The sequence below is a fragment of the Microcaecilia unicolor genome, chromosome 11 (assembly GCF_901765095.1).
Source record: "Microcaecilia unicolor chromosome 11, aMicUni1.1, whole genome shotgun sequence".
Lineage (NCBI taxonomy): Eukaryota > Metazoa > Chordata > Amphibia > Gymnophiona > Siphonopidae > Microcaecilia > Microcaecilia unicolor.
This window is the reverse complement of record NC_044041.1, coordinates 40,531,026-40,557,691: the sequence shown is the minus strand read 5'-3', so window position 1 is coordinate 40,557,691 and position 26,666 is coordinate 40,531,026. Positions and strand designations below refer to the sequence as shown.

Genomic DNA, 26,666 nt, shown 5'->3' with positions numbered 1-26,666 from the left:
CGTATGACAACCGGGACGTCCTCTCCGCCGCTGCTCTCCGGTACCCCACGAAATCTCAGGTTTTGTCGACGACCCCGATTTTCGAGGTCGTCCATTTTATATTGTAAATCCTCGGCTTGCTCCGTTAACTGAGAAATGCGCGATTCCATCGCCGCACTTGTTTCAGCCTGCTCCTCCGTTCGTTCCTCCAGGGCCTCCACGCGGCCACCCAGCTCCCATAAGTCAATGCTGATGGCGTCCACATGTTCCAAGATCTCCTGATGGGAAGCCTTAATTTCTTCCCGTATCGCTTCTAGGCATCTCGTTAAATCTTTAGAGTTAGATTTCTTTTTTTGTGTTAAGCTTCGTTGGTCCACTTGAGAGGACGCTGTATCTGAATCGGACGATCTTCGTGGCTCCGGGGACGCATGGCGGGACAGGCCCTTCGCTAACTGCCGAGTAGAATGCCTCTCCCCCTCTCGGTGTTGCTGCCCCGATAATTTACTCATCGTGGTCAGCAAAGCTCACTCTCTTCTGCCAATCGAGGAAACGGCAATATTAGAGTGGATGGGCACGGATGGTGGCTCAATGGTGCGGGAAAGTGCAGGAGCTAGATGTTCAGGCAGCCATCTAGCCTCGTGACGTCACTTCCTCCCTCGCTCTATATCTATCTTAAAAAAGATTCAGAGTGATAAGAATGAAAATGTGGGGAATTAACACCACCCTGGTCTCTAGGAGATTTTAACGTTTTTACCACAACACATGGGGCTTTTTTATTCTACAGAAAATTGGAGAGTTTGGAGTCAATGCTGTTATAAAATTCTAAGGGGCATTTACTGGGAAGCATCTAAGATATCATTGATTTCTGGAGTTATCATTCTAGTATCAGATCTTCCCCACCAGGACAAATTTAAAGGAGACCATTTAGTAGTTGCAGAATCAATAATAGAGAATATATATGAATATATATATATATATATATATATATATATATATATATATATAATTATGCAGCAATGTCTCTTCTGGATTTTGATTCAACCAGTGCCAAGGTATGTCATTTGTAGTGGGCCCCATTTAAAATTATTGATATCAATGGAAGATTGAAATGTGTAATTATTAAGAGGCATAATTTCTAATTTATCACAATTTATTTTGTATCCTGAAAAACAAGAGAATTCATCAATGGTAGTGAAAGATGTCTGATGGAAAGGGAAGGTTCTGATAAGACCAGTAGGTCATTGGCATAAGTTACAATTTTTGTTTCAGTGGTGGTGGTACGTATTCCTTTGATTTGTTGGTTTTGTCTGATCGCTAAAAGAAGCGGTTCTAATGCAAGGTTGGACAAAAGAGGGGAAAGGGGGCAACCTTCTCTAGTTCCTTGACCTAATAGTAAATATTGAGTGACATTGTCATTAACTAAGATTTTGAGTGGGGACAACAATGGAAAATATGAATCCAATTAGAGAATTCCTGGCTCATCGTGAACCATTTCAGAACTTGAAATAAATAAGGCCACCCTATCCTGTCAAATGCTTTTTCATCGTCCAAGGATAGAACAACATAATGGTGCTGTCTTTTTGAAATAATGAAATTGAGATTATGAAATAAACGTAGGTTGACTTCAATGTATTTATTACTCACAAAACCAATTTGGCTTGAGTGAATCAGAGAATTCAGTACCTTATTGAGTCTAATAGGAATAGTTTTGGTAAGGATTTTATAGTCCACATTTAGCAAAGATATTGGTCTATAATTACCTGTTTTATTAAGATCTTGGCCTTTTTTTGGGAATCGGTACAGTTGTAGCATCTGCAAAATTTATCTGCGCAGAGTGTAATTTTGCATATAGTGGAACTAGAAGAGGGGCCAGGAATCCTTTCAAGAGTTTATAAAATTCTGCGGTATAGCTTTTAAGTACATGAGTTTTATTGTGGGAAGAGTTTTAATGGTATTAAATATTTCTTTACTTGATAAACTTTCTCCCAAAGTTTTTTGTTGAGCTGGAGATAAAGCAGGATGTTCTAGATTAGATACGAAGTTTTTTTTGCAGCCAATTCCATGTCAGAGCATTCTGAATTAGTTTCTGATAGACAATTACAAATTCCTATTCAATATCTTTCTGTCTATGAAGGACAGTAGCATTGGAATCATGTATGGAAGTAATCCATTGTTTTTTTTCTTTTTAGATATCTAGCAAGCAGTTTACCCGCTTTATTGTCACCAGCATAGTGACCTGCTTTCCTTAAAAAAAAGATCATGCCTGGCTCATAAACTACTGATTTTATTATATTTGTATTTAGAATTAATAAGTTCAATAAAAACTTCTTGAGGATGCGAAGTTTGATATTTTTTTTTAATTTTTTAATTTTTGTTACATTTGTACCCCGCGCTTTCCCACTCATGGCAGGCTCAATGCGGCGGGCAATGGAGGGTTAATTGACTTGCCCAGAGTCACAAGGAGCTGCCTGTGCCAGGAATCGAACTCAGTTCCTCAGTTCCCCAGGACCAAAGTCCACCACCCTAACCACTAGGCCACTCCTCCACTCCACATATTGCCTTTCAAGAGATTTATGTGCCGATGATCAGAAGCCCTGCGCTATTCCAGTCAGGCCTAAAAATAGCGCTGGAACAGCATGGGGCTATAATGCCCCTATAATCAGAACTAATATCATTCAAATTTAGACACACTACTAGTTCTGATCACAGAGATGAAGTGCGGGAGGATTGTGCCTGAGTATGCGCTTACGCACAATCCTCCTGCACTTGTTTGGCAGGTCTGGGCTGTTAAAAACCCGACTTGTCAGGGGTAGGAGGTCCATGGGACCTCTGGACCCCCCTCCAAAAAAGTGAGGCCCTGGTGGCCTAGTGCCATCCCAAACCCCCACAAATTCCCCCTGAAATAGCGGCATGGGGGTTGGAGGTCCGGTGGACGTTCAACCCCCTGACTCTCCCCCGACGAGAGGGCACAGGGGGCTGAAGGTCCGGTGGATCTCCAGCCCCCTAACCCCCCCCAAACATAAAACAAATCCTGGTGCCCAAGTGAGGAAGCTATTAGAGCTAAAAGAAAATCCTTCAGAAAATGGAAGAAGGAACAGATTGAAAATAATAAGAAGCAGCATAAGGAATGGCAAGTCAAATGTAAAGCGCTGGGGGGAAGAAGGGGGGGAAGAAGTGGCAATGCCGAATTAAGAGAATGGGTCTGGCTGCGGCAAAATCTACTATAGCCTTGAAATGGAAACAGACAAGGGGTCTGGTAGGGCAGGATTGGATAGAGAGACTTAAAGTGGTGTAAAGCGCTGATAAGGAAGGCAAAGAGGGTCTTTGAAAAAAAGATTGCATTGGAGGCTAAAACACAAAGTAAAATTTTTTAAAAAGTATATTAAAAGTAAGAAGCTGGCAAAAGAATCGGTTGGACTGCTAGATGACTGAGGAGTAAAGGGGGCACTCAGGGAAGACAGCCATAGCGCAGAGATTAAACTAATTCTTTGCTTCGGTCTTCACTGAGGAAGATTTGGGAGAGATACCAGTGCCAGAAATGGTATTCAAAGCTGACGAGTCAGAGAAACTGAATAAAATCTCTATAAACCTGGAGGATGTAATGGTTCATTTTGACAAATTGAAGAGTAGCGAATCTCCTGGACCGGATGGTATTCGTCCCAGAGTACTGATAGAATTGAAAAAATGAACTTGTGGAACTATTGTTAGTAATATGTGATTTATCTTTGAAATCAAGCATAGTTCTGGAAGATTGGAGGGTGACCAATGTAATGCCGATTTGTTTAAAAAGGTTCCAGAGGAGATCCAGGAAATTGTAGACTGGTGGGCCTGACGTCTGTGCCGGGCAAAATGGTAGAAACTATTATAAAGAACAGAATTACAGAGCATATTCAAAAGCATGTGTTAATGAGACAAAGAGGGGCATAATCGAAAGGAACGCCCAAGTTTTGTTGAGGACATCCTCGCAAAACGTCCCGATGGAGGGGCGGGGAAACCCATATTATCAAAACAAGATGGACGTCCATCTTTCGTTTTGATAATATGGTTGGGGATGCCCAAATCTTGAAATTTTGATCGTCCTTAGAGATGGTCGTCCCTAGATTTGGTCGTTTCTGATTTTCCATGATAATGGAAACCAAGGAGGCCCATCTCAGAAACGACCAAATGCAAGCCCTTTGGTCGTGGGAGGAGCCAGCATTTTTAGTGCACTGGTCCCCCTGACATGCCAGGACACCAACCGGGCACCCTAGGGGGCACTGCAGTGGACTTCATAAAATGCTCTCAGGAACACAGCTCCCTTACTTTGCTGAGCCCCTGAAACCCCCCCTAAAACCCACTACCCACAACTGTACACCACTACCATAGCCCTTATGGGTGAAGGGGGGCACCTAGATGTGGGTACAGTGGGTTAGTGGTGGATTTTGGAGGGCTCGCTGTTTCCTCCACAAACGTAACGTGGGGGGGGGGGGATGGGCATGGGTCCACCTGCCTGAAGTGCACTGAACCCACTAAAACTGCTCCAGGGACCTGTATACTGCTGTGATGGAGCTGAGTATGACATCTGAGGCTGGCAAAAATATTTTTAAAGATATTTTTGGAGGGTGGGAGGGGGTTAGTGACCACTGGGGGAGTAAGGGGAGGTCATCCCCGATTCTCTCCGGTGGTCATCTGGTCATTTCGGCCACCTTTTTTTGCCTTGGTTGTAAGAAAAACAAAAAGGTAAAGTCGTCCAAGTGCTCGTCGGAGACGCCCTTCTTTTTTCCATTATGGGTCGAGGACGTCCATGTGTTAGGCACGCCCAAATCCTGCCTTCGCTACGCCTCCGATACGTCTCCCTGAAGTTTGGCCATCCTTGCGACGGAAAGCAGTTTGGGGATGTCCAAAATAGGCTTTCGATTATACCGATTTGGACGACCCTGTGAGAAGGACGCCCATCTTCAGATTTGTGTCGAAAGATGGGCGTCCTTCTCTTTTGAAAATGAGCCTGAAAGCCAACATGGATTTAGTGAAGGGAAATCATGCCTCACCAACCTATTACATTTCTTTGAAGGGGTGAAAAAACTTGTGGATAAAGGGGAGCCGGTCAATATTGTGTATCTGAATTTTCAAAAGGTGTTTGACAAAGTACCTCATGAAAGACTCCAGAAGAAATTGGAGAGTCATGGGATATGAGGTAGTATCCTGTTGTGGATTAAAAACTGGTTAAAAGATAGAAAACAGACAGTAGGATTAAACGGTCAGAATTCTCAATGGAGAAGGGTAGATAGTGGGGTTCTCCAGGGGTCTGTGCTGGGTCCGCTGCTTTTTAAAATATTTATAAATTATTTAGAGATGGGAATAACTAGTGAGGTAATTAAATTTGCTGATGACACAAAGTTATTCAAAGTTGTTAAATCTTAAAAGGATTGTGAAAAATTCCAAGAGGACCTTACGAGACTAGGAGATTGGGCATCCAAATAGCAGATGATGTTTAATGTAAGCAAGTGGGAAAGAGGAACCTGAATTATAGTTACATAATGCAAAGTTCCACATTAGGAAAGGGATCTAGGCGTCATCGTTGATGATACATTGAAACCCTCTGCTCAGTGTGTGGCAGCAGCTAAGAAAGCAAATAGAATGTTAGGTATTATTAGGAAAGGAATGGAAAACAAAAATGAGGAAGTTATAATACCTTTGTATCGCTCCATGGTGTGACTGCAACCTCAAACATTGTATTAAATTCTGGTCACCGCATCTCAAAAAAGATACAGTGGAATTAGAAAAGGTACAGAGAAGGGCTAAAGTGGCTAGGGCTCTTCAGCTTGGAGAAAAGATGGCTGAGGGGAGATTTGATAGAGGTCTATAAAATAATGAGTGGAGTGGAACGGGTAGACATGAATCACTTGTTTACTTTTTCCAAAAATACTAGGACTAGGGGGCACGCAATTATGATAAAAAATAGTAAATTTAAAACAAATTGGTGAAAATATTTATTTATTCAATGTTATACTCTGGAATTTGTTGCCAGAGAATGTAGTAAAAGCAGTTAGCTTAGCGGTGTTTAAAAAGGTTTGAATGTCTTCCTAATGGAAAAGTCCACAGACCATTATTAAAATGGACTTGGGGAAAATCCACTGCTTATTTTCTAGAATATTTGTTATTTGTTACATTTGTATCCCACATTTTCTCACCTGTTTGCAGGCTCAATGTGGCTTACCTATTACCGTTATCCAGTGCCTTAGCGAGGGCTAATGACACCCGAGGCGGGTTGCCGCGGCGCACCCCCCTCCAGAGCGAACCCCCCCCGGACTGCATTCTTACCTGCGGGAGGGCCAATCTGCTCCGAGTGCACGTCACTCGGAGCTGCGTCGGCCCCGCTGGTTCCCTGCTCTCTCTGCCCCAGAACAGGAAGTAACCTGTTCCGGGGCAGAGAGAGCAGGGAACCAGCGGGGCCGGCACCCCCTGAGCGCGTGCACCCGGGGCGGACCGCCCCTCCCGCCCCCCCTTCCTACGCCACTGCTGTTATCGGGGTTAGCCGGTTCCAGTCTGAACAAATACAAGGTATGAATGAATACAAGGTGATATTATGGTAGATAAGGTACATATATGGTAGGTATAATTGGGGGGAACTTAGAGGGGGAGGAAGAGTCAGGTAACGTCCATTATGGTCTTTGGTTGTATTGTGTCGCAGGTGTCCAGGTGTTTTTTTATGTTGGGTTGGTGGGGTATGCTCTTCTGAACAGGACTGTCTTTAGTGCTTTCCGGAAATTTAGGTGGTCTCGCGTAGTTTTTACTGCTTTTGACAGTGCGTTCCATAATTGTGCGCTTAAGTAGGAAAAGCTAGATTCATAGGTGGATTTGTATTTGAGTCCTTTGTTGCTTGGGTAGTGGAGGTTTAGGTAAGATCGTGCAGATCTTGTGGTATTTTTGGTTGGCAGGTCGATAAGGTCTGTCTTGTATCCAGGGGCCTCACCTGGATACATGACAGACCAGAATAAGCAGCATAAAATGTATTGTACTGTTTTGGGATTTGCCAGGTACTCTTGACCTGGATTGGCCACTGTTGGAAACAGGATGCAGGGCTTGATGGCCCTTCAGTCTGTGTATTTAAGTGGGCTCCCACCTCTAACCCCCACCCGCCCTGGTGGTGTAGTGGACCCCCCCCCCCCGTACCACCTTGTTGGAGGAGGGAGTACCACACTCCCTCCTCTTCAGCACCGCTGTCAAAATGGTGGCGTCCATGCCTGTCCAGTTGCTTCCGATATCTATCTCAATTGGAGACTATGGACTTTTCCTCCAGGATGTTGTCCACCTTTTAAAACCCAGATACGCTAATCATTGTGTTACCACCTCCTCCGGCAAAGAGTTCCAGAGCTTGACTGTTTGTTGAGTGAGCAAATATTTCCTCCTATTTGTTTTAACAGTATTTCCATATAACTTCCTCGAGTGTCCCCTAGTCTTTGTACTTTTGGAATGAGTAAAAAAAATTTGATTTACTTCTACTTGTTTTACACCCTCAGGATTTTGTAGACCTCAATCATGTCTCCCCTCATCTGTCTCTTTTCCAAGCTGAAGAGCCCTAACCTTTTTTAGCAGCTAGGAAGATTATTTCGGTGAGAGGGTGCTGCAAAAGAAGAAGGCGCAGTGTCAGTTGGACTCCAGCTTAGCCTGTCTAGGGCCTGGGAGCACTAACTGGTGATGATTCAAAGAATGTAACAGCTGAACAGTATTATATGAAAAGTCAGCTAGCTAAATACTGTGGAACTCCAAATTGCAGGGCCTTCAAAGTAAGAATTAAAGCCTTAAATAATCTACTTTATCAAACAGGCAACCAGTGACCTGTTTGTTGGTTTTATTTCTACATAGTCATAACTTTTCAAAATGATTGGGGGTGCCAAACCTGATGGAAATTACCCTTCCCCTGGGCAATATCAAGGAGTTTGTTCAATAAGAACTGACTCCTAAGACCAACAGTAGAAATGGACCTGTTCTTGTACAAGCTGAGCTGTGACTGGCTGTATTTATGGGAAATTAGTTTATTGATTCATCTCATATTAGATATCTAAAGATCCCACTGGGATGATTAGATTTTCTAATTCTATGCAGTGAATTTGCTGATTTTTATCCCATATTATAGGGGATACAGCAGGGACCTGTACGAAGTTCTTTATTAGTCAGCAAACACTTCCTCAAATCCCTGAAATCTGATTCTGAACTGTTAGTAAATATATAGGGGTGAATTCTGTAGATGGCGTCTAAAAAAATTCAGCATCAAAAAAGTGCTATTCTATAAACTGCACTTAGTTAGGCCCAGATTAATAGAATACCATTTATAGATATCTAGGCATATATCCGTTTGCACCAACGAAAACATGGTGCAAATGCCAAAGCCTAAATTTAGGCGCATTCCCCCGGATTCTATATAGCACACCTAGAGGTACATAAGTATTGCCATACTGGGAAAGACCAAAGGTCCATCAAACCCTGCATCCTGTTTCCAACAGGGGCCAATCCAGGTCACAAATACCTGGCAAGATCCCAAAAATGTACAAAACATTTTATACTGCTTACCCCAGAAATAGTGGATTTTCCCCAAGTCCATTTAATAACGGTCTATGGACTTTTCCTTTAGGAAGCCGTCCAAACCTTTTTTTAAACTCCGCTAAGCTAACCGCCTTTACCACATTCTCTGGCAACGAATTCCAGAGTTTTAGTTACATGTTGAGTGAAGAAACATTTTCTCCGATTCGTTCTAAATTTACTATATTGTAGCTTCATTGCATGCCCCCCTAGTCCTAGTATTTTTGGAAAGCGTGAACAGACGCTTCACATCTACCCATTCAACTCCACTCATTATTTTATAGACCTCTATCATATCTCTCCTCAGCCGCCTTTTCTCCAAAATGAAGAGCCCTAGCCGCTTTAGCCTTTCCTCACAGGGAAATCGTCCCATCCCCTTTATCATTTTCGTTGCCTTTCTCTGCACCTTTTCTAATTCCACTATATCTTTTTTGAGATAAGGCGACCAGAATTGAACACAGTATTCGAGGTGCAGTCGCACCATGGAGTGATACAAAGGCATTATAACATCCTCATTTTTGTTTTCCATTCCTTTCCTAATAATACCTAACATTCTATTTGCTTTCTTAGCCGCAGCAGCACACTGAGCGGAAGGTTTCAACGTATCATCAATGACGACACCTAGATCCCTTTCTTGGTCCGTGACTCCTAAAGTGGAACCTTGCATGACATAGCTATAATTCAGGTTCCTCTTTCCCACATGCATCACTTTGCACTTGCTCACATACATTAAACGTCATCTGCCATTTAGACGCCCAGTCTCTCAGTCTCGTAAAGTCCTCTTGTAATTTTTCACAATCCTCCCGCGATTTAACGACTTTGAATAACTTTGTGTCATCAGCAAATTTAATTACCTCACTTGTTACTCCCATCTCTAGGTCATTTATAAATATGTTAAAAAGCAGCAGTCCCAGCACAGACCCCTGGGGAACCCCACTAACTACCCAGTTGCACACAGTTCTGTGTGTAAATCTAGGTATATTCTATAACTACACGTGTAGATTGTTTTAACAAACTGTTAAGCATTGTGAACAGCTGTTAACAAGCACTAATTGTCAAAAATTAGAATTTATGCGCGTACATTGCTAAGCGTATTCTGTAATGTACTGTGCCTAAATTCTAACACATGCAGGGGCATGGTTAAGGGTGTTTCATGCACGTTCCAGAATCTACATGCATTGTTTTAAAATATGAGCCAGTGTGTGTAAATCTGCGTGCAGGGATTTATACCAGTTTTTCATTGGCATAAATGGACACATGTAGGTTTAGTCACATGAAGTATGCCTTAAAGTATTCTAAATACTGAGTATAAATCTACGCTTAGAATACACTTTAGAATACGCTTAGGCGTGATTGCCTAGCATGCATTAATTTTCGGCACCATATATAGAATCAGGCACAATGCCCCAAATGTGTGAGTAACTCAAATCCGTACCCATGCTTCACTCTGAATTACCTATGTCCCTCCAATTGCTGCGCCCATTTATCCAGGATGCGCGTAAAATTTAAGCTTGGATCACACGCCTAAACTTGCACGTGAACATCTTAATTGATTTAAAATAGCATCGATAATAGCTTGTTAAAAAAAGTTATTAGTGTTAATTGGCTTGTTAAGCAATTAAGTTGCATGCACAAATTGGCTATGTGCACTGATTTGCGTTTGCAGCTTTAGTCAGAATGTGCTTCAGCTGTCTGATTAGGACGAGCACTACAGTCTGAACAACCGGTGTCCCTTTTAGCAGCTGATAGTAGCTTGCATATGATGTCAAACCAAAAATTTTTTTTTCTGTCCTACCAAGGTAAATGCCAGGAATTCCAACTTGTAGTTTTGTACACTGTGGGCACTCTTATAAAGAAAGAAAGGGAGAGAGGATGGGGCTTGATATACCGCCTTTCTATGGATACGATCAAAGCGGAGTACATATTATATACAGGTACCTGGGCCAATGGAGGGTTAAGTGACTTGCCCAGAGTCACAAGGAGCCTGCAGTGGGAATTGAATCCAGTTACCCAGGTTCTGAGGGCACTGCAGTAACCACTAACCAAGCCATATATAAGCACATAAACACTGCCACGCTGGGAAAATACCCAAGTCCATCAAGCCCAGCACTCTGTCTCCGACAGCGGCCAGTCCAGGCCCCAAGAACCTGGCAAAAACCCAAAATTTAATAACGATCAATATCATCCCAACTCTGACCAAACTATTTCCCCAGAGCTGCCAAGTTACCCATTTCAGGAAGGAGACTTTTTGGCCAGTCCTGGATTTCTGCCAATCTCATTCTGGTGCATTATGGGACCTTGTAGTTTTTGTAAGAGTTATTTTGTACTGAAAATGAGTTTGATTTCAGTGCTTATGGCTTCCTTCGTTGCCACAAAGTTATAAGGAGTTTTCTTTTATATGTGATAAACCCTGTGGAGCAGCAGAGCAGAATACATACAGATAGAATGGAACATAATAGTAAAGCCCAGCATAGCACATCCAGTCCCTTCCTAGCCCAAGTCTTCTTTAATATGCAAATTGAGCAAAAGTGGGCCCTCTTTGGTTTCCCACCCTGTTTGCAATTTACATTTACAGCAGATAGAAGGGGAAAAACAGAAAAGTGTCAAAGTAAAAGTGAGAATGATAAGGTCTTGACCTTTGCCTTAAGAGGTCAAGACGGTTGGGAGGCGGGGATAGTGCTGGGCAGACTTATACGGTCTGTGCCAGAGCCGGTGGTGGGAAGCGGGACTGGTGGTTGGGAGGCGGGGATAGTGCTGGACAGACTTGTATGGTCTGTGCCAGAGCCGGTGGTTGGGAGGCGGGGATAGTGCTGGACAGACTTGTACGGTCTGTGCCAGAGCCGGTGGTTGGGAGGCGGGGATAGTGCTGGGCAGACTTATACGGTCTGTGCCCTGAAAATGACAGATACAAATCAAGGTAAAGTATACACAAAAAGTAGCAAATATGAGTTATCTTGTTGGGCAGACTGGATGGACTGTGCACGTCTTTTTCTGCCGTCATCTACTATGTTACTATGTTAGTTGGTGGTGGGGAAAGGGGATGACAAGATGTTGGAAGGCTTCTTCTCTATTCAACCTTCCCCAAGTTTATTTTTTTGCTTCTGTTGCATCTGCCAAAATGGAAACAATGTTGCCTTTATCAGAACTAAAGACAGGAGGGGGCATAGGATGAAGGTGAAAGGAGTAATCTAAGGAAATACTTCTTTATAGAAAGAGTGATGGTTACATGGAATGGCCTCCCGGTGGAGGTGATAGAGACACAGAATTCAAGAAAGCATGGGACAAGCACATAGGATCTCTAAGGGAGAGGGAGATTAAATTAATAATATTCATTCATATACTGTCTACAAACCTGAAAGGTATTAAAGTGGTATCGATTGTTTTCTGTCTTTGGAGGGCTTATAATCTACGTTTGTACCTGAGGCAATGGAGGGTTAAGTGACTTGCCCAAGATTAAAAGGAATGGATGGGCAGTCTGGATAGGCCATATGGAGGGGCATAATCGAAAGGGGTGCCCAAGTTTTGTTGAGGACGTCCTCGCAAAACATCCCGATGGAGGGGTGGGGAAACCCATATTATCAAAACAGGATGGACGTCCATCTTTGGTTTCAAGGGAGGGATGGGCCTGGGTCCGCCTGCCTGAAGTGCACTGCACCCACTTAAACTGCTCCAGGGACCTGCATACTGCTGTGATGGACCCCTGAGTATGACATCTGAGTCTGGCAAAAAATATTTTTAAAGATGTTTTTTGAGTGTGGGAGTGGGTTAGTGACCACTGGGGGAGTAAGGGAAGGTCATCCCCGATTCTCTGCGGTGGTCATCTGGTCATATCAGCCACCGTTTTGTGCCTTGGTCGTAAGAAAAACAGGACCAGGTAAAGTCGTCCAAGTGCTTGTAAGGGACGGCCTTTTTTTTCCATTATGGGTCGAGGATGTCCATGTGTTAGGCACACCCATGTCCCGCCTCCGCTATGCCCCCTTGAACTTTGGCCGTCCCTGCGACAGAAAGCAATTGGGGATGTCCAAAATCGGCTTTCGATTATACCAATTTGGACGACCCTGTGAGAAGGACGCCCATCTTCCGATTTGGGTCGAAAGATGGTTGTCCTTCTCTTTCGAAAATGAGCCTGATGGGCTTTAACTCCCATCATTTTCTATGTTTTGTTATTTCTCTTCCCATCTTCCCCCCCCCCCACCCCCACCCCCACCCCCCCAGCAAAATGTGTGTTTGCTAGTGTTTGGTCTTGAGGCACATCAGATAGAACTTTCTCCATGGAATAAATCTATCCCCCATTCTCTGTATTTTAAGTGGACAAATGACTAGTAAGGGTCATTTTCCGCATCAAGCATAAAAGCAAGTATGCTGGTAAGAGCTTGCTTATATTTATGCAAACTGTGTGTAGGTGTTCCGGGGCCATAGCTGAAGGCAGAGATGCAATTTACATGAGTCATTTGTAAAATACATGTTCATATGCACAGAGTACATGCAGACATTTACATTTTCTTTGGAGCACATGTAAATTTGTGCTAGTGCTATGTTTTGGATAGATAAAATAAAGATCGTCAGATTTATTTGCTTAGTAATTTGGCTATCAACTTGTGTATTTTGCATAATATTATTATGAAAAAGGGCATTTAGAAGCCTTACTTCAGACCAACTCCAATTGAATTTATATCTCCCAATGAATATTCTTCCATACAAACAGCTGTTGATATGTCTTGCTTGTGATCGTCACTTCATCTCTCTTCTAACCAGGAATGTCTTTCTTCCTGTCCTTTACAGTTACCCAGCGCATGTCATCTTTTCCACTCTAATTACACATCTTCTCTTGCCCTGTTATCCGTTACCAACTCAGACCTTATAATAAAGTGAAATAATAGAGAAACAAACGTAAAATCCATGTAAGCTCTTGTTTTTCCAGGAATTGGCCATTGTAGAGGATGTTTGGCGAGAAGAAGCACAAGACCTTCTCACACAGATTGCTCAACTCCAAGAGGAGAACAAACAACTCATGACCAATCTTTCATTAAAGGATGTGAATTTTACTGAAGAGGAGTTTCAGAAACATGAAGGTAAGCTACTAGAAGTTTAGTGATGGGACCGTTTGCACCCCATGCTAAATATTTATTTTTGTTTTCCTCAAAATACGCTTGGTATCCGTTTAATTGGCCCTTGTATCTCAGTTTGTCTCACTGATAATGGTCACAGTAGGATCCCAGTTTGAAGGGTGTTGGAAAGAAGCATTTGTTAACATTGTATTTGCTAAGTCATCCCTGTGTCAGTGAAGGTGCCCATTCAGCACTAGAATTATTCACTAAGGGGACAAGGAACCTGTCCTGGGGGCCTTCCTGTCTCCTACTTCATGATAAAGAACCAGTAGATGTGATGGAAGTCTTTGGCCTTAAAGGGTCCTGCATATTTCCCAGGGGCTGAGTTCATGCAGGAAATAGGTTTTATAGTTGTTATTTTTATCTGAGATTCATCTGTCTAGGACACGATGGTCAGTCTTCAGGTATTTGAGGCCTTTTCTTTGGAAAGCACCACTGCTAGTATTGAGGGATGACATCAGCTTTCTTCTCTTTTGTGAAAAAGATTAAAGCATTTTTAAAAGTCAGATTAAGGGCCTCTTTTACTAAGGCACACTAGTGTTTTTAGCGCGCGCTAATATTTAGGGTGCGCTAAACGTTAGAGATGTCCATTTATTCCTATGGACGTCTCTAATGTTTAGCACGCCTTAAATATTAGCGAGCGCTAAAAACGCTAGTGCGCCTTAGTAAAAGTGGCCCTAAGAATCTGAGGTTTAATTGAGATTTATTGTGATTTTATACTTAACTTTGGTTTTGGGTAACTGATTGTTGTAAATTGATATGCTGTAAATTGCAGTGATGCCTCTGAAACAAATCAAAATCAGACCTTCATCCCCCTATAGTCGAGTGAGACTCACCCTTTTTAATACAGCTTCACTTTCACTCACTGGGTACAAACGGGTACAACACTGGCACACATTTCTGAAGAGTTTAGGTTTCAGCCAAAAATGCCCTGGCATTTTCGGGCAAAACCCGGATTTCGGGTTGGTTTTGGTGCCGAATCCGAAACCAAAGTTTGATTAGCCTTTAGATGTGAGTAGATGTTATTATTCCAGCATGTCTGATTTGCACAGAAGTGTCCCCGGCTTGGTGCAGATGTGTAGTACTCTTGAATGAATTTAAACGAGCCACATAATTGGGTCATTCCATGTCAAGTGGTCTGGTGGTCCCTGCGCGAAGGCTGCAGTATGGGGTCAAACAGATTACTATATCTCAGCAAGTATTGCGTCGGCGAACGTAAAACTTTACCAATGTTCATTGGGGACATGTATGAATGTTCACAGAAAATTTCATCGAAATCCGTGATGGTCGCGCAGGGACCACCAGACCCCTTGACATGGAATGACCCTATTAATGAAATCCTTCCCCTAGTAACTTATTCAGATATTCCAGGGTACCGCTGCTTGCGGTCCTATCTTGTTGTCCTGCTATTTATGCTCTTTAAATGTTTCTACGTGTGCTCTTGCTCCTATAACGGATGCATGAGATATATACAACTTTCCTTTATTGGTAGTGGAGAAGTGCACAGTTTTTCTCTCTTCCTTTTCAAGCATGTTCTGCAGGTGTCCCTGAGCCTGCACTTTGGTACCGTCAGGGTTTTCAAAAGAGTTTAAAAAGGGGTTAGACGGTTTCCTAAAGGACAAGTCCATAAACTGCTACTAAATGGACTTGGGAAAAATCCACAATTCCAGGAATAACATGTATAGAATGTTTGTACGTTTGGGAAGCTCGCCAGGTGCCCTTGGCCTGGATTGGCCGCTGTCATGGACAGGATGCTGGGCTCGATGCAGTGGCGTTCCTAGGGGGGCAGACACCCGGGGTGGCGCCCCGCCCCCCCGGGTGCAGCACCCCCCCTGATGCAGCACGGACCCCCCCCCCGGGTGCATGCCGCTGGGGGGGTGCTGCAGCGTGCGCCTGCTCAGAGTTCCCTGACTTCGCGCGTTCGCTGCAGCTCCCTCTGACCCGGAACAGGAAGTAACCTGTTCCAGGCAGAGCAGAGGGAGCTGCAGCGAACGCGCAAAATCAGCGATCTCAGTGCAGGCGCGCGCCGTGGCACCCCCAGCGGCGTGCACCCGGGGCGGACTGCCCCCCACCGCCCCCCCCCCCTTGGTACGCCACTGGCTCGATGGACCCTTGGTCTTTTCCCAGTGTGGCATTACTTATGTACTTGTATCATAGCAGTTGTTCTTGAGTTCTTGGAGCCATTGAAGAGAAGGATACTAGACGTGTCTCTGCCATGTTATTTTTATTTCATAGACAGTAGGAAACATCAAAATTTTGTGGCCAGTAACGTCGTAGCATCATTTATGTAGAGCCAACCAAAGAGTCACAAATGTTGAAATACTAAACTTCAAGCATATAATGTATCTGGTGGAAGGATTGCCTCTATATTTTATTTTTACTTTTCCCAGGAGCATTGCTTCTTATCTTTATCTCTACCACCCCTTGATATGCTTTCTTGGAGTGACCGTCCCCTACGTCCAGCTGGGAGAGATCTGGGAATACGGGACCTAGAACAGCCTCCTCTGTCTTGCCTTTGATGGCAGGTGTGATCCATGTGTCTGTCCTTCCAGATTTTTCAGAATATAGCTGGAAAGTGCTATTAATGCTCCAGCATATTAGTCTCAACATTTTTATTGATGACAAATATAATAAACCTTTTCCAACAAAACATCATTACCTTGAACATGGTATGAAAACTGACATAAACGAACAGGAGTAGAAAATTCCATCATCAACATTTTCCAATTTTCTCTTCCTCCCCCTCCTCTTATCTCCCCTCCTCCCCCCACACAAATGAACATAGAACAAACAGGAATCCAATCAGCTATAAACCTATATTTACCCCAAGCGGTTTTTCAGAACCCTTATTTTATCATCCTCACTTTAATATTCCCTTATCTCTTGTTTGTCCTGTTTGTCTGTCCTAATTAGATAATAAGCTCTGTCGAGCAGGGACTGTCTCTTCATGTTCAAGTGTACAGCGCTGCATACGTCTAGTAGCGCTTTAGAAATGATAAGTAGTAGTAGTAATTTTAAACAGATGCATCTCCTTGTTTTTTCATCTCATTCAGTACCAAAGCAATTTATTGTAGGGAGTAAAGCTAAGGTCCCAGATGTTGGTCAGAGCCTAAAAGGCAGTAATTATGCCAGTGGCGTAGCAAGGGCGAGGCGGTGTGGGCAGTCCGCCCTGGTTGCACGCCGCTGGGGGTGTTGTTGGCTCCGCTGGTTTCCTGCTGTTCCGGGGCAGAGGGAGCAGGGAACCAGCGGAACCGACACCCCCCCAGCGGTGTGCACACGGCAGGCCAGAATGCACTTGGGGGGGGGGGGGGCTTGGGTGATGTGCCGAGGGGGGGGGGTGTCATGCTGCACCCGGGGGGAGGTGCACAGCGGCGAACCGGCCCGGGTTAGCAGCCGCCCTCGCTACGTCACTGAATTATGCTATTAGCCTTTACCTTCTGAGTTGTGAGGAGGGAGAGGCATGCACTTGCTTGTGGTAATTTAATATTTTGGGGCCCTTTTTGTAATGCTGTTTTAATTACAAATGTCTATACTGTATTACCAAATACTAAACAAAAGGAACCTGTAGAACAGATCTTCCCAAACTGTGGGTCAGGACCACAAATGGGATTCCAAAACCAACATTTGGGGTCATGACCTGGGTGGGCTCTCCATAAGTGCATCATTAATATGTACCTCTGGAGGGTCACGCAATTTTATTTGGCTGCAGTCATGAGGTCACGTCCACAAAAATATGGGCAAGCACTGCTGTGGAGAGTGGGGACTGCCATAGTGAGGGACCAAGATTTTCTCTTGGGTTGTTTCTGTGGGGGAAATGCTTAGTAAACAGAGCCCCGGATGAGCTACAGGTGTTTTTTAGTATATGTGATAAAACTTCAATGTAGTTTTGATACCTTGAAATATACATTTCCTGTCATTTATCATCTTTTGCTCATTTTGTTTTGACATGATGAAGGGAGTGTCAGCCCTCAAAAGCTAAGCAAGAAATGTATTTAGTCCAATAATAACAAAAACGTTTTGCTGTATATTTTTTTGTTTGTTAACCCTTATTTTACTGCAGTCTGTCATTCAGCCAAGAAGCTCCAGGTTACAGAGAGAAGCATTGGAGGGCAGCGTGTAACTGGCTTCTGATTTAGGGGTGTAGTTATCAATGTGTACTACCGTTATGATATGCTATTTTAGCACCAGGCCCATTTTATGCAGTGAGACCTAGTTACTATTAACTGGGTTAACAGTAAAATATCAACGTGGGTTACTGTTAAGACATGTTAACTCCCCTCCCCTTTTTAATTAAAGAAAAAAGATGTATTGAGAAATCAAAATCACTGCTATAAAAGGGAGCCCATTATAGAGCAATCAAGCCATTGTGACATCACTGTTGAGACTGGCTCTTAGGCATTGGTGGAATGAGGCATTATGACATCACAATATCAGCTCTGGTTACCAGAGACTGAAACTCTTCACACTAAGGGGGGAAGTTATCAACTTGGGCGACTGTTATGATGTGCTATTTTAGCACTGGTCCCATTTTATGCAATGAGACCTAGTTACTAATAACGAGAGTTAATGGTAAATAACACATCTTAAAGTTAGCCCATGTTGATAGCTTTCCCTCTTAGAACATTACTGCAGCATCACCATTGTGGAAAGTCCACATTGGAATATTGCAACCATTTTATTTTCTAATGAGTTTCTGGGAAACTGTGGTAGCTCAGAATTTAAAGCTAGATCTCAGAGTTAGAAGTGGGAAATTACAGATTGGTAAGCCTGACATCAGTTCCTGGTATAATAATGGAAAATATTATAAAGAATCGGGCAAGATGGTGGAGGCTATTATTAAGAATAAAATTGCAGAGCATATACAAAAACATGGACTGATGAGACAAAGTCAGCACGGATTTAGTGAAGGGAAGTCTTGCCTCACCAATCTAATGCATTTTTTTGAGGGAGTAAGCAAACATGTGGACAATGGGGAGCCGGTTGATATTGTATATCTGGATTTTCAGAAGGCGTTTGACAAAGTGCCGCACGAAAGACTCCTGAAGAAATTGCAGAGTCATGGAATCGGAGGTAGGGTATTATTATGGATTAAGAACTGGTTGAAAGATAGGAAGCAGAGAGTAGGATTGCGTGGCCAGTATTCTCAGTGGAGGAGGGTAGTTAGTGGGGTCCCGCAGGGGTCTGTGCTGGGTCCGTTGCTTTTTAATGTATTTATAAATGACCTAGAGATGGGAATAACTAGTGAGGTAATTAAATTCGCCGATGACACAAAATTATTCAGGGTCGTCAAGTCGCAGGAGGAATGTGAACGATTACAGGAGGACCTTGCGAGACTGGGAGAATGGGCGTGCAAGTGGCAGATGAAGTTCAATGTTGACAAGTGCAAAGTGATGCATGTGGGTAAGAGGAACCCGAATTATAGCTACGTCTTGCAAGGTTCCGCGTTAGGAGTTACGGATCAAGAAAGGGATCTGGGTGTCGTCGTCGATGATACGCTGAAACCTTCTGCTCAGTGTGCTGCTGCGGCTAGGAAAGCGAATAGAATGTTGGGTGTTATTAGGAAGGGTATGGAGTCCAGGTGTGCGGATGTTATAATGCCGTTGTATCGCTCCATGGTGCGACCGCACCTGGAGTATTGTGTTCAGTACTGGTCTCCGTATCTCAAAAAAGATATAGTAGAATTGGAAAAGGTACAGCGAAGGGCGACGAAAATGATAGTGGGGATGGGACGACTTTCCTATGAAGAGAGGCTGAGAAGGCTAGGGCTTTTCAGCTTGGAGAAGAGACGGCTGAGGGGAGATATGATAGAAGTGTATAAAATAATGAGTGGAATGGATCGGGTGGATGTGAAGCGACTGTTCACGCTATCCAAAAATACTAGGACTAGAGGGCATGAGTTGAAGCTACAGTGTGGTAAATTTAAAACGAATCGGAGAAAATTTTTCTTCACCCAACGTGTAATTAGACTCTGGAATTCGTTGCCGGAGAACGTGGTACGGGCGGTTAGCTTGACGGAGTTTAAAAAGGGGTTAGATAGATTCCTAAAGGACAAGTCCATAGACCACTATTAAATGGACTTGGAAAAATTCCGCATTTTTAGGTATAACTTGTCTGGAATGTTTTTACGTTTGGGGAGCGTGCCAGGTGCCCTTGACCTGGATTGGCCACTGTCGGTGACAGGATGCTGGGCTAGATGGACCTTTGGTCTTTCCCAGTATGGCACTACTTATGTACTTATGTACTTATGAATGAAATTATGGAATACATAAATAAACATGATTTAATGGGACAGAGTCAGCATGGTTTCAGCCAAGGGAAGTCTTGCCTTACCGGTTTGCTTCATTTCATTGAAGGCTTAACAACATGAGGATAAAAGTAAGCTGGTTGATGTAGTGTATGTAGATTTTCAGAAAGCTTTTGACAAAGTCCCTCATGAGAGACCCTGAGAAAATTATGAAGTCATGGGATAGGACGCAATGTTCTGTTGAGGGTTAGAAATTGGTTATTGGACAGAAAACAGAGGATAGGGTTAAATGACCATTTCTCTTAATGGAGAAGGGTGAATAGTGGAGTGGTGGAGTGCCGCAGGGATCAGTACTGGGACCGGTGCTATTTAGCATATTTATAAATGATCTGGAATCGGAACGACAAGTGAGGGGATTACATTTGCAGATGACACAAAACTATTCAAGGTTGATAAAACAAATTCGGACTGTGAAAAATTGCTGGAAGATCTTAGGAAATTGGAAGATGGGGCATCCAAATGGCAGATGAAATTTGATGTGGACAAATGCAAAGTGATGCACATTGAGAAGAATAATCTGAATCATAGGTATCTGATGCTAGGGTTCACCTTGGGGGTCAGCACCCAAGAAAAAGATCTAGGTGTCACTGTAGACAATACGCTGAAATCATCTACCCAGTGTGTGGCAGCAGCCAAAAAAGCAAACAGGATGCTAGGAATCATTAGGAAAGGGATGGTAAATAAGACTGAGAATACTATAATACCTCTGTATCGCTCCATGATGCGACCTCACCTTGAGTATTGCATTCAGTTCTGGTTGCTGTATCTCAAAAAAGATAGAGTGGAATTAGAAAAGGTTCAAGGAATAGTGACCAAAATGATAAAGGCGATGGAACTCTTCTCATATGAGGAAAGGCTAAAGAAGGCTAAGGGGAGATATGATTGAGGTCTACAAAATCCTGAGTGGTGTAGAACGAGTAGAAGTGAACCAATTTTGTACTCTTTCACAAAGTACAAAGACTAGGGGACACTCAATGAAGTTACATGGAAATACCTTTAAAGGTAGTCCTACTGCTGGGTGATAAAAGAGCCCCTAAGTCTGTGGAAGCAATTTTGGGTATTAAAGCAGCAGCACAGGAATGTAACAGGCCAGAAGTACTAAGACGTTTTCCCATGCTATATCTCTGGGAACATCTGGGCCCTTGTGAGGTAGGACCAGAATTAGGGGATGGCAAATAGGCAAATGCCCTGGACCCCGATGCTACAAGGGGCCCCAAGCCTGCCTCACACTCAAGGAAGTGTAGTCTGCAGGCAGGCTTTGGGGCCCTCTCCCTAGTTAGTGCCCTGGGCCCCTGAAAGTTTAACACTAGCCCTAGGTAGCATAGGACAAGTTAGGAGATGGGATGTCTGCTAAAGTTTGATGTTAAGACCAACATGTCGCTTGAATTTACAAGAGGATGGTGAAAGTTGGCATGAATGTTAGTGCCAAATAGCTGAGCTTGCAAGAGGATAGCACGGAGGACTTGATGATTTTCTTTTGATGTCAGAAGTGGACAGGTGATGGGATTCACATTTGAGACCTTTTCTTTATCCTGTCTTAGGTATGTCAGAACGAGAGAGACAAGTGATGAAGAAGCTGAAGGAAATAGTGGACAAACAAAGGGATGAGATCAGAGCAAAAGACCGAGAACTGGGCCTTAAAAATGAAGACATAGAGGCAGTAAGTGATCCCATATCTCTTCCCTGCTCATTTCAGTCAGTTTGGAATGGGGCATAATTTTCAGAGACATATTGCAGAATATTAAAAAAAAAAAAAAAACACACACACTCAGCAGTTGTGTACACAACTTTAAGATATTTTGTGCACATGTGTGTGTGTGTCAGGGGCAGAACACCTTTTTTGCTGTCCCCAAACTTACTAGATGCTGATGCCATGTGGGGCAAAAAATTTGATTTGACCATGTCTCCAGTGGCCCACCCTATTCTGCTCCTTATACAGTGTGTCTATGTGTTGCATACATATCTAAATGTGCGTTATGGACTGGGAATTATTTGTATCTTCCTTTTATTTATAGTTACAGTAATTAAATATTTTTTTTGTTCCGGGTTGGTGCAACCTGGCAGGAGGATGCCAATGGTTGGGGGTGCCAAAGACTGCCATGACCACTTTTACCTGTTGTGCCGGCCCTCCTGGAGTGGTAGAAGAGGCATCAGATCATAGGATGCAGGCCAGTTTCTCACTCTCCCCCCTTCTGCTGCAGCTTCTTTGTCCACAGAAGCCCCATGCTCAAAGCAGGGGCGTATCTGGACTCCGGCGGTAGGGGGGGCCAGAGCCAGAGGGAGGGGGCACATTTTAGCCCCCCCCCCGCCGCCGAGCCCCCACCGCCGAGCCCCCACCGCCACCAATGACTCTCTCCACCACCCTCCCGCCGCCAACCCTCCCCCGCTGCCGTTCTTACTTTTGCTGGCGGGGGACCCCAACCCCCGCCAGCCGAGGTCTGCTTCCACCTGCCGCTGCCGTAAAAACTTCTTCTTCAGCCGGCGGGGGACCCCAAACCCCCGCCAGCCGCCCCGCGGTGTTTAAAATTCATCTTCGGCCTCCGTGGCCGTGCTGCTGTGATAGGCGCTGTTGAAATCCACTTCGGAGTCTGACGTCGTTGTACGTTGTACGTGCTGCGACGTCAGACTCCGAAGTGGATTTCAACAGCGCCTATCACAGCAGCAGGGCCACGGAGGCCGAAGATGAATTTTAAACACCGCGGGGCGGCTGGCGGGGGTTTGGGGTCCCCCGCCGGCTGAAGAAGAAGTTTTTACGGCAGCGGCAGGTGGAAGCAGACCTCGGCTGGCGGGGGTTGGGGTCCCCCGCCAGCAAAAGTAAGAACGGCAGCGGGGGAGGGTTGATGGCGGTAGGGGGGTCCAGGGCAAAATCTGCGGGGGCCCAGGCCCCTGAGGCCCCACGCAGATACGCCCCTGGCTCAAAGCAATTACGATAATTGCTGGGGAGCTTCCAGCCTATGCAGTCATGAAGGCCCTGCTGGTGGAACATGTGAACTCAAAGGCTCCCCAGCACCATGACTGCTGAGGACCTGGAGACAGTAGTGAAAGGGAAGGAATAGGTTTGAGGAGAAATGCTTGACTGGGGGAATGTGGTAATGCTGGAAGGTTAGGTGGGAGGGGAAGGGAGAAAGAAGGGATGATGCTGGTTGGGGAAGGGGAGGAAAAAGAGAGTCTGATACTGCACAGGGGGAGGAGTGAGTGGGGTTGATGCTGAACAGATGGCTTGGAGTGAGGGAGGAGAGGGAAGAGAAAAGGGAGATGTTGGATGGGGGAACAGAAGAGAAGAGAAAATGGAGATGCTGGACTGAAGGTGGGAAGAGAAGAGGAAAGGGAGATGCTGGACAGGGGGAGGGAAGAGAGGAGAGAGAGGGAGGAGGGCACTGATTTGTTGGTTGCAAGGGGCACCAGATACCCTTGCACTGGCTCCATTTTTGTTGTGCAAAAAAGAGAGGGAAAAGATGTGTGATTTGAAAGAAGAACTGGGTTTACTACATTGCTTTGAAAATATCCTGAGTACATTCTCTGAACCATTTAAGGGCTCCCGGGATTTGCTCCCTTGATATGACAGTACATTGTTAAAGGTATTTTTACATTCCAGACAGTAATACCTCAGAACCTTATGGAACATGCGAGACATATTATAACCACACCTCTATCTAACCATGTCTTCCCAACCCAACTTAAGCAAGCTCCCTTCCCAGATCTATAGATGAGTCAAGTCACTTTTTGTTAGTTTCAAACTTCAAAGCTCCTCCTTTAAGGGAAGAGTATTGAAAAAGTTATTTTCTCAGAGCTAGCAGGATTTTTGGAAGCTACCATTGGACTAGACCCATATTAGACGGGACAAGTAGATAAGGATTACTGCTACTGTTATTAGATTTGGGATAGGAGAAGGGTGGGGCAAAGGGTATGAGTATGTCATATTGTTTTTAAATAAATTTGTTTAAATCATTCCAAGCTTTGTGTAGAGGAAATTTAATAAATTGCAAGAAAAAAGAGAGACAATAGAGAGAGAAAGAAATTACAACAGAAAGAGAAAAAGAAAGAAGTCTAATTAGGGATGTTAATATTAAATCACAGCAAGACATTTGTGCTACACACCGTTCCTGAAAAGCACTCAGGGCCTCTTTTGTCAAGCCATGCGAGCACTTCCTGCAAGGCAATGCCGCATAGTAAGAGGCCCTTAGTTGCCTATGTTTTTCAATATATTTCACAATTGTAGACATCTCTTCGGAGAGGAGTATTACAAGTCCGCTCTGTTTTTTAATATATATTTCATATATATTTTTTTGAAGAGAGGAGACCTGAGAAGATTGTGTCTTGTTATTTCCTTTGGAGTACACATTCTATGTCACATCTTCTGAGGTTACAAAGACCCCTGAGGCAGGCCTTTGGGCCGAAACATGGCCGTGTCGGGTCATTTTTATGTACATTGTTATCTTTTAATTTTTTTATTTTTCAAGTGAATAAACATATTATTGTTGGTATCCTCATCCACTCTCCTCGCTTTTGTAAAATAAACCTAAAATGGGCACACTTTCCTTTTGTTTTGTAATTCCCTTCTTAAGTTATTGTGATTTGCCATTGCTACATCTGTATTATTTTAGTTTTCAACATTTTTATTGATGACAATCAAAATTAGACATATTCCATATCTGGCCTAAATAACATAGCCACATCATAACATACATAACAAAAAGCTAGTGAAGAAGTCTGTCATCAATTTTTTGCTTTTTCCTTTTCACCCCCCCCCCATCCTCCCCCCTCCCCCCTACCCCTCCCTCTCGTGCCCCAGGGCTTGGACTCTGATAGTCCTAGGGCACCCCCCCCCTCCCCTAGAGGAGCCATATATATCTCGTATGGACGCTCTCTGGGGCTCCTGATAGTATCATCTTACCCCTTATTCAGAAGCAAGCTTCGCCCCTTTGGACTCAATGTCTGTAAATAAGGGCCCCAAATCTGCGTAAAACGTGCTAAACACTTCGGGGACCCCTTAGCTCCCCTAGCCTCCCAAGTAGCCAGTAAATGTACTTGATTTCATCTGTATTATTTTAATGTTTGGATGAATTTTTTTTGTATTTAATAATGTTGTAAACTTGCCTTAGGTACTGGCAAAATAAACATGCCTTTTTAAATAAAGATTGATGCTGGTGGCGCCTCTTGACTGTTTAATTAACGTCTGCTTTTGTGTCCTCCCAGTTGCAGCAACAGCAGAACCGGCTAATAAAGATTAATCAGGACCTGCGGCACAGAGTCACTGTGGTAGAGGCACAAGGAAAAGCCCTCATTGAGCAGAAGGTGGAGTTGGAAACTTACCTACAGGCCAAAGAACAGGAGTTTGGGAAATTAAGGGCAGACTTCGGCAAGTTACGGGAAAAACTGCAGGGAAAGCAAAGCACAGATGAAGAGGAAATCAAGGTAAGGGATGGAAGAACTGATTTTTGTTTCTTTCTGTGGGGAACCATGAGGAAGGAAGGAAAGTGTGGGAGTTGACAAAGCAATTTAAACGGCCAGGAGAGGCTCCTGGCCCTTTAAATCGCGTGTCCAGGTCTATCCAGGAATATTCAACGGTTCATAACTGGTTAGTGCTGGTGAATATCCCAGGTAACCAGCCAACTCCTAACTGGCTAGGTTAGGGGTGGGTCAGGGGCAGAACATGGGCGGAGCATCTACATAGTTAGTCGGTGACGATATTCAGTCTGCAAACCGGCTAAGGAAATGCATAAAGTTAGAATAGCAAAACAGCCGTCCTAACTTCATGCAGCAAGTTAACCTGGCACTGGTCTGAATATCGTCCAGTGACCAGTTAACTTCCGGGTCAGTGGTCATACCCGGATATTCAGTGCTGGGAGGTGTGCATGCCCTGACATTGAATATCTGGGGTTGGTTATAGAGTTGCCCCAAATGTGTAGTGCAGAGTTCTAGCCTTTGAGAGAGAATGGACTTCTTTGCTGGATGTGATTTCTTACGTTCATCCAAACGAGATATATCATAACTGTGAAGTACACCAAAAAAAGGAAAAAAAAAAACTTGAAAAACAGCCAGACGCATCAAACCAGAACAAAATGAGTAGGGATGGCCTCAGACCTTCTCCTTCTTTGGAAGGCCATTTGTCCATTTCCACCACTGTGATGCCTAATGCTTTTACCCAAACAAGTATTTAATGTCCCACATAACAAACCATTAGAAGTTATCTGAAAGATTTCCTGTGGTTTGACACTTATCTTCTATTACCCAGGCTTTCTAAGTGACAGTAGTTGGGTTTTAACGAAACTCAATGACTTGTGGGTGTTGGAAGTGAACAAAATGTCAGTTCTAAACAATGGGCCTCCTTTTTCTCAGCTTCACTTATATTTTAATGTGTCTGCTTGGATGTTTACAGTTTCCTGCTTTAGATACTGTGGGTGGATTTTCTGCGTTCCTGAGCTAGGCAACTGGCACAAACCCACTGCGACAAGTTAGTTGGCAGTCTTCCATTTTCTAAAATTGGAAACAAGCTGGTTTGTAGCCAGCCTTTGGATAACACATTTGGCTGCCCAATATTTTGACCCCCCTCCCTCCCATGGTCACACAGATTGAGCATCTGTGTAAATTTGAGAGACTGAAATCATGCTTCACATGTCCTGGCTTAGGGGTAAGGTCTATTACTGTTATGGGATGTGCAGAACTAAGCCACCTGGAGACATTGTTCTGAAAGATGTAAATTCTGAAGCTGATAT

The 26,666-nt window shown here is 43.9% G+C and overlaps 1 protein-coding gene across 3 annotated transcripts in view; it reads left to right on the top strand.

The window, feature by feature from the left end:
• RILPL1 (Rab interacting lysosomal protein like 1) overlaps positions 1 to 26,666 on the top strand; it is a 54,925-nt gene that overhangs the window by 8,746 nt on the left and 19,513 nt on the right. For all 3 annotated transcript variants that reach the window (XM_030217768.1, XM_030217771.1, XM_030217769.1), the window contains exons 2-4: positions 13,460 to 13,610; positions 21,492 to 21,610; positions 25,147 to 25,365. In XM_030217768.1, the coding sequence (XP_030073628.1) occupies positions 13,460 to 13,610; positions 21,492 to 21,610; positions 25,147 to 25,365 (489 nt within the window). The remainder of the gene's footprint in view (positions 1 to 13,459; positions 13,611 to 21,491; positions 21,611 to 25,146; positions 25,366 to 26,666) is intronic.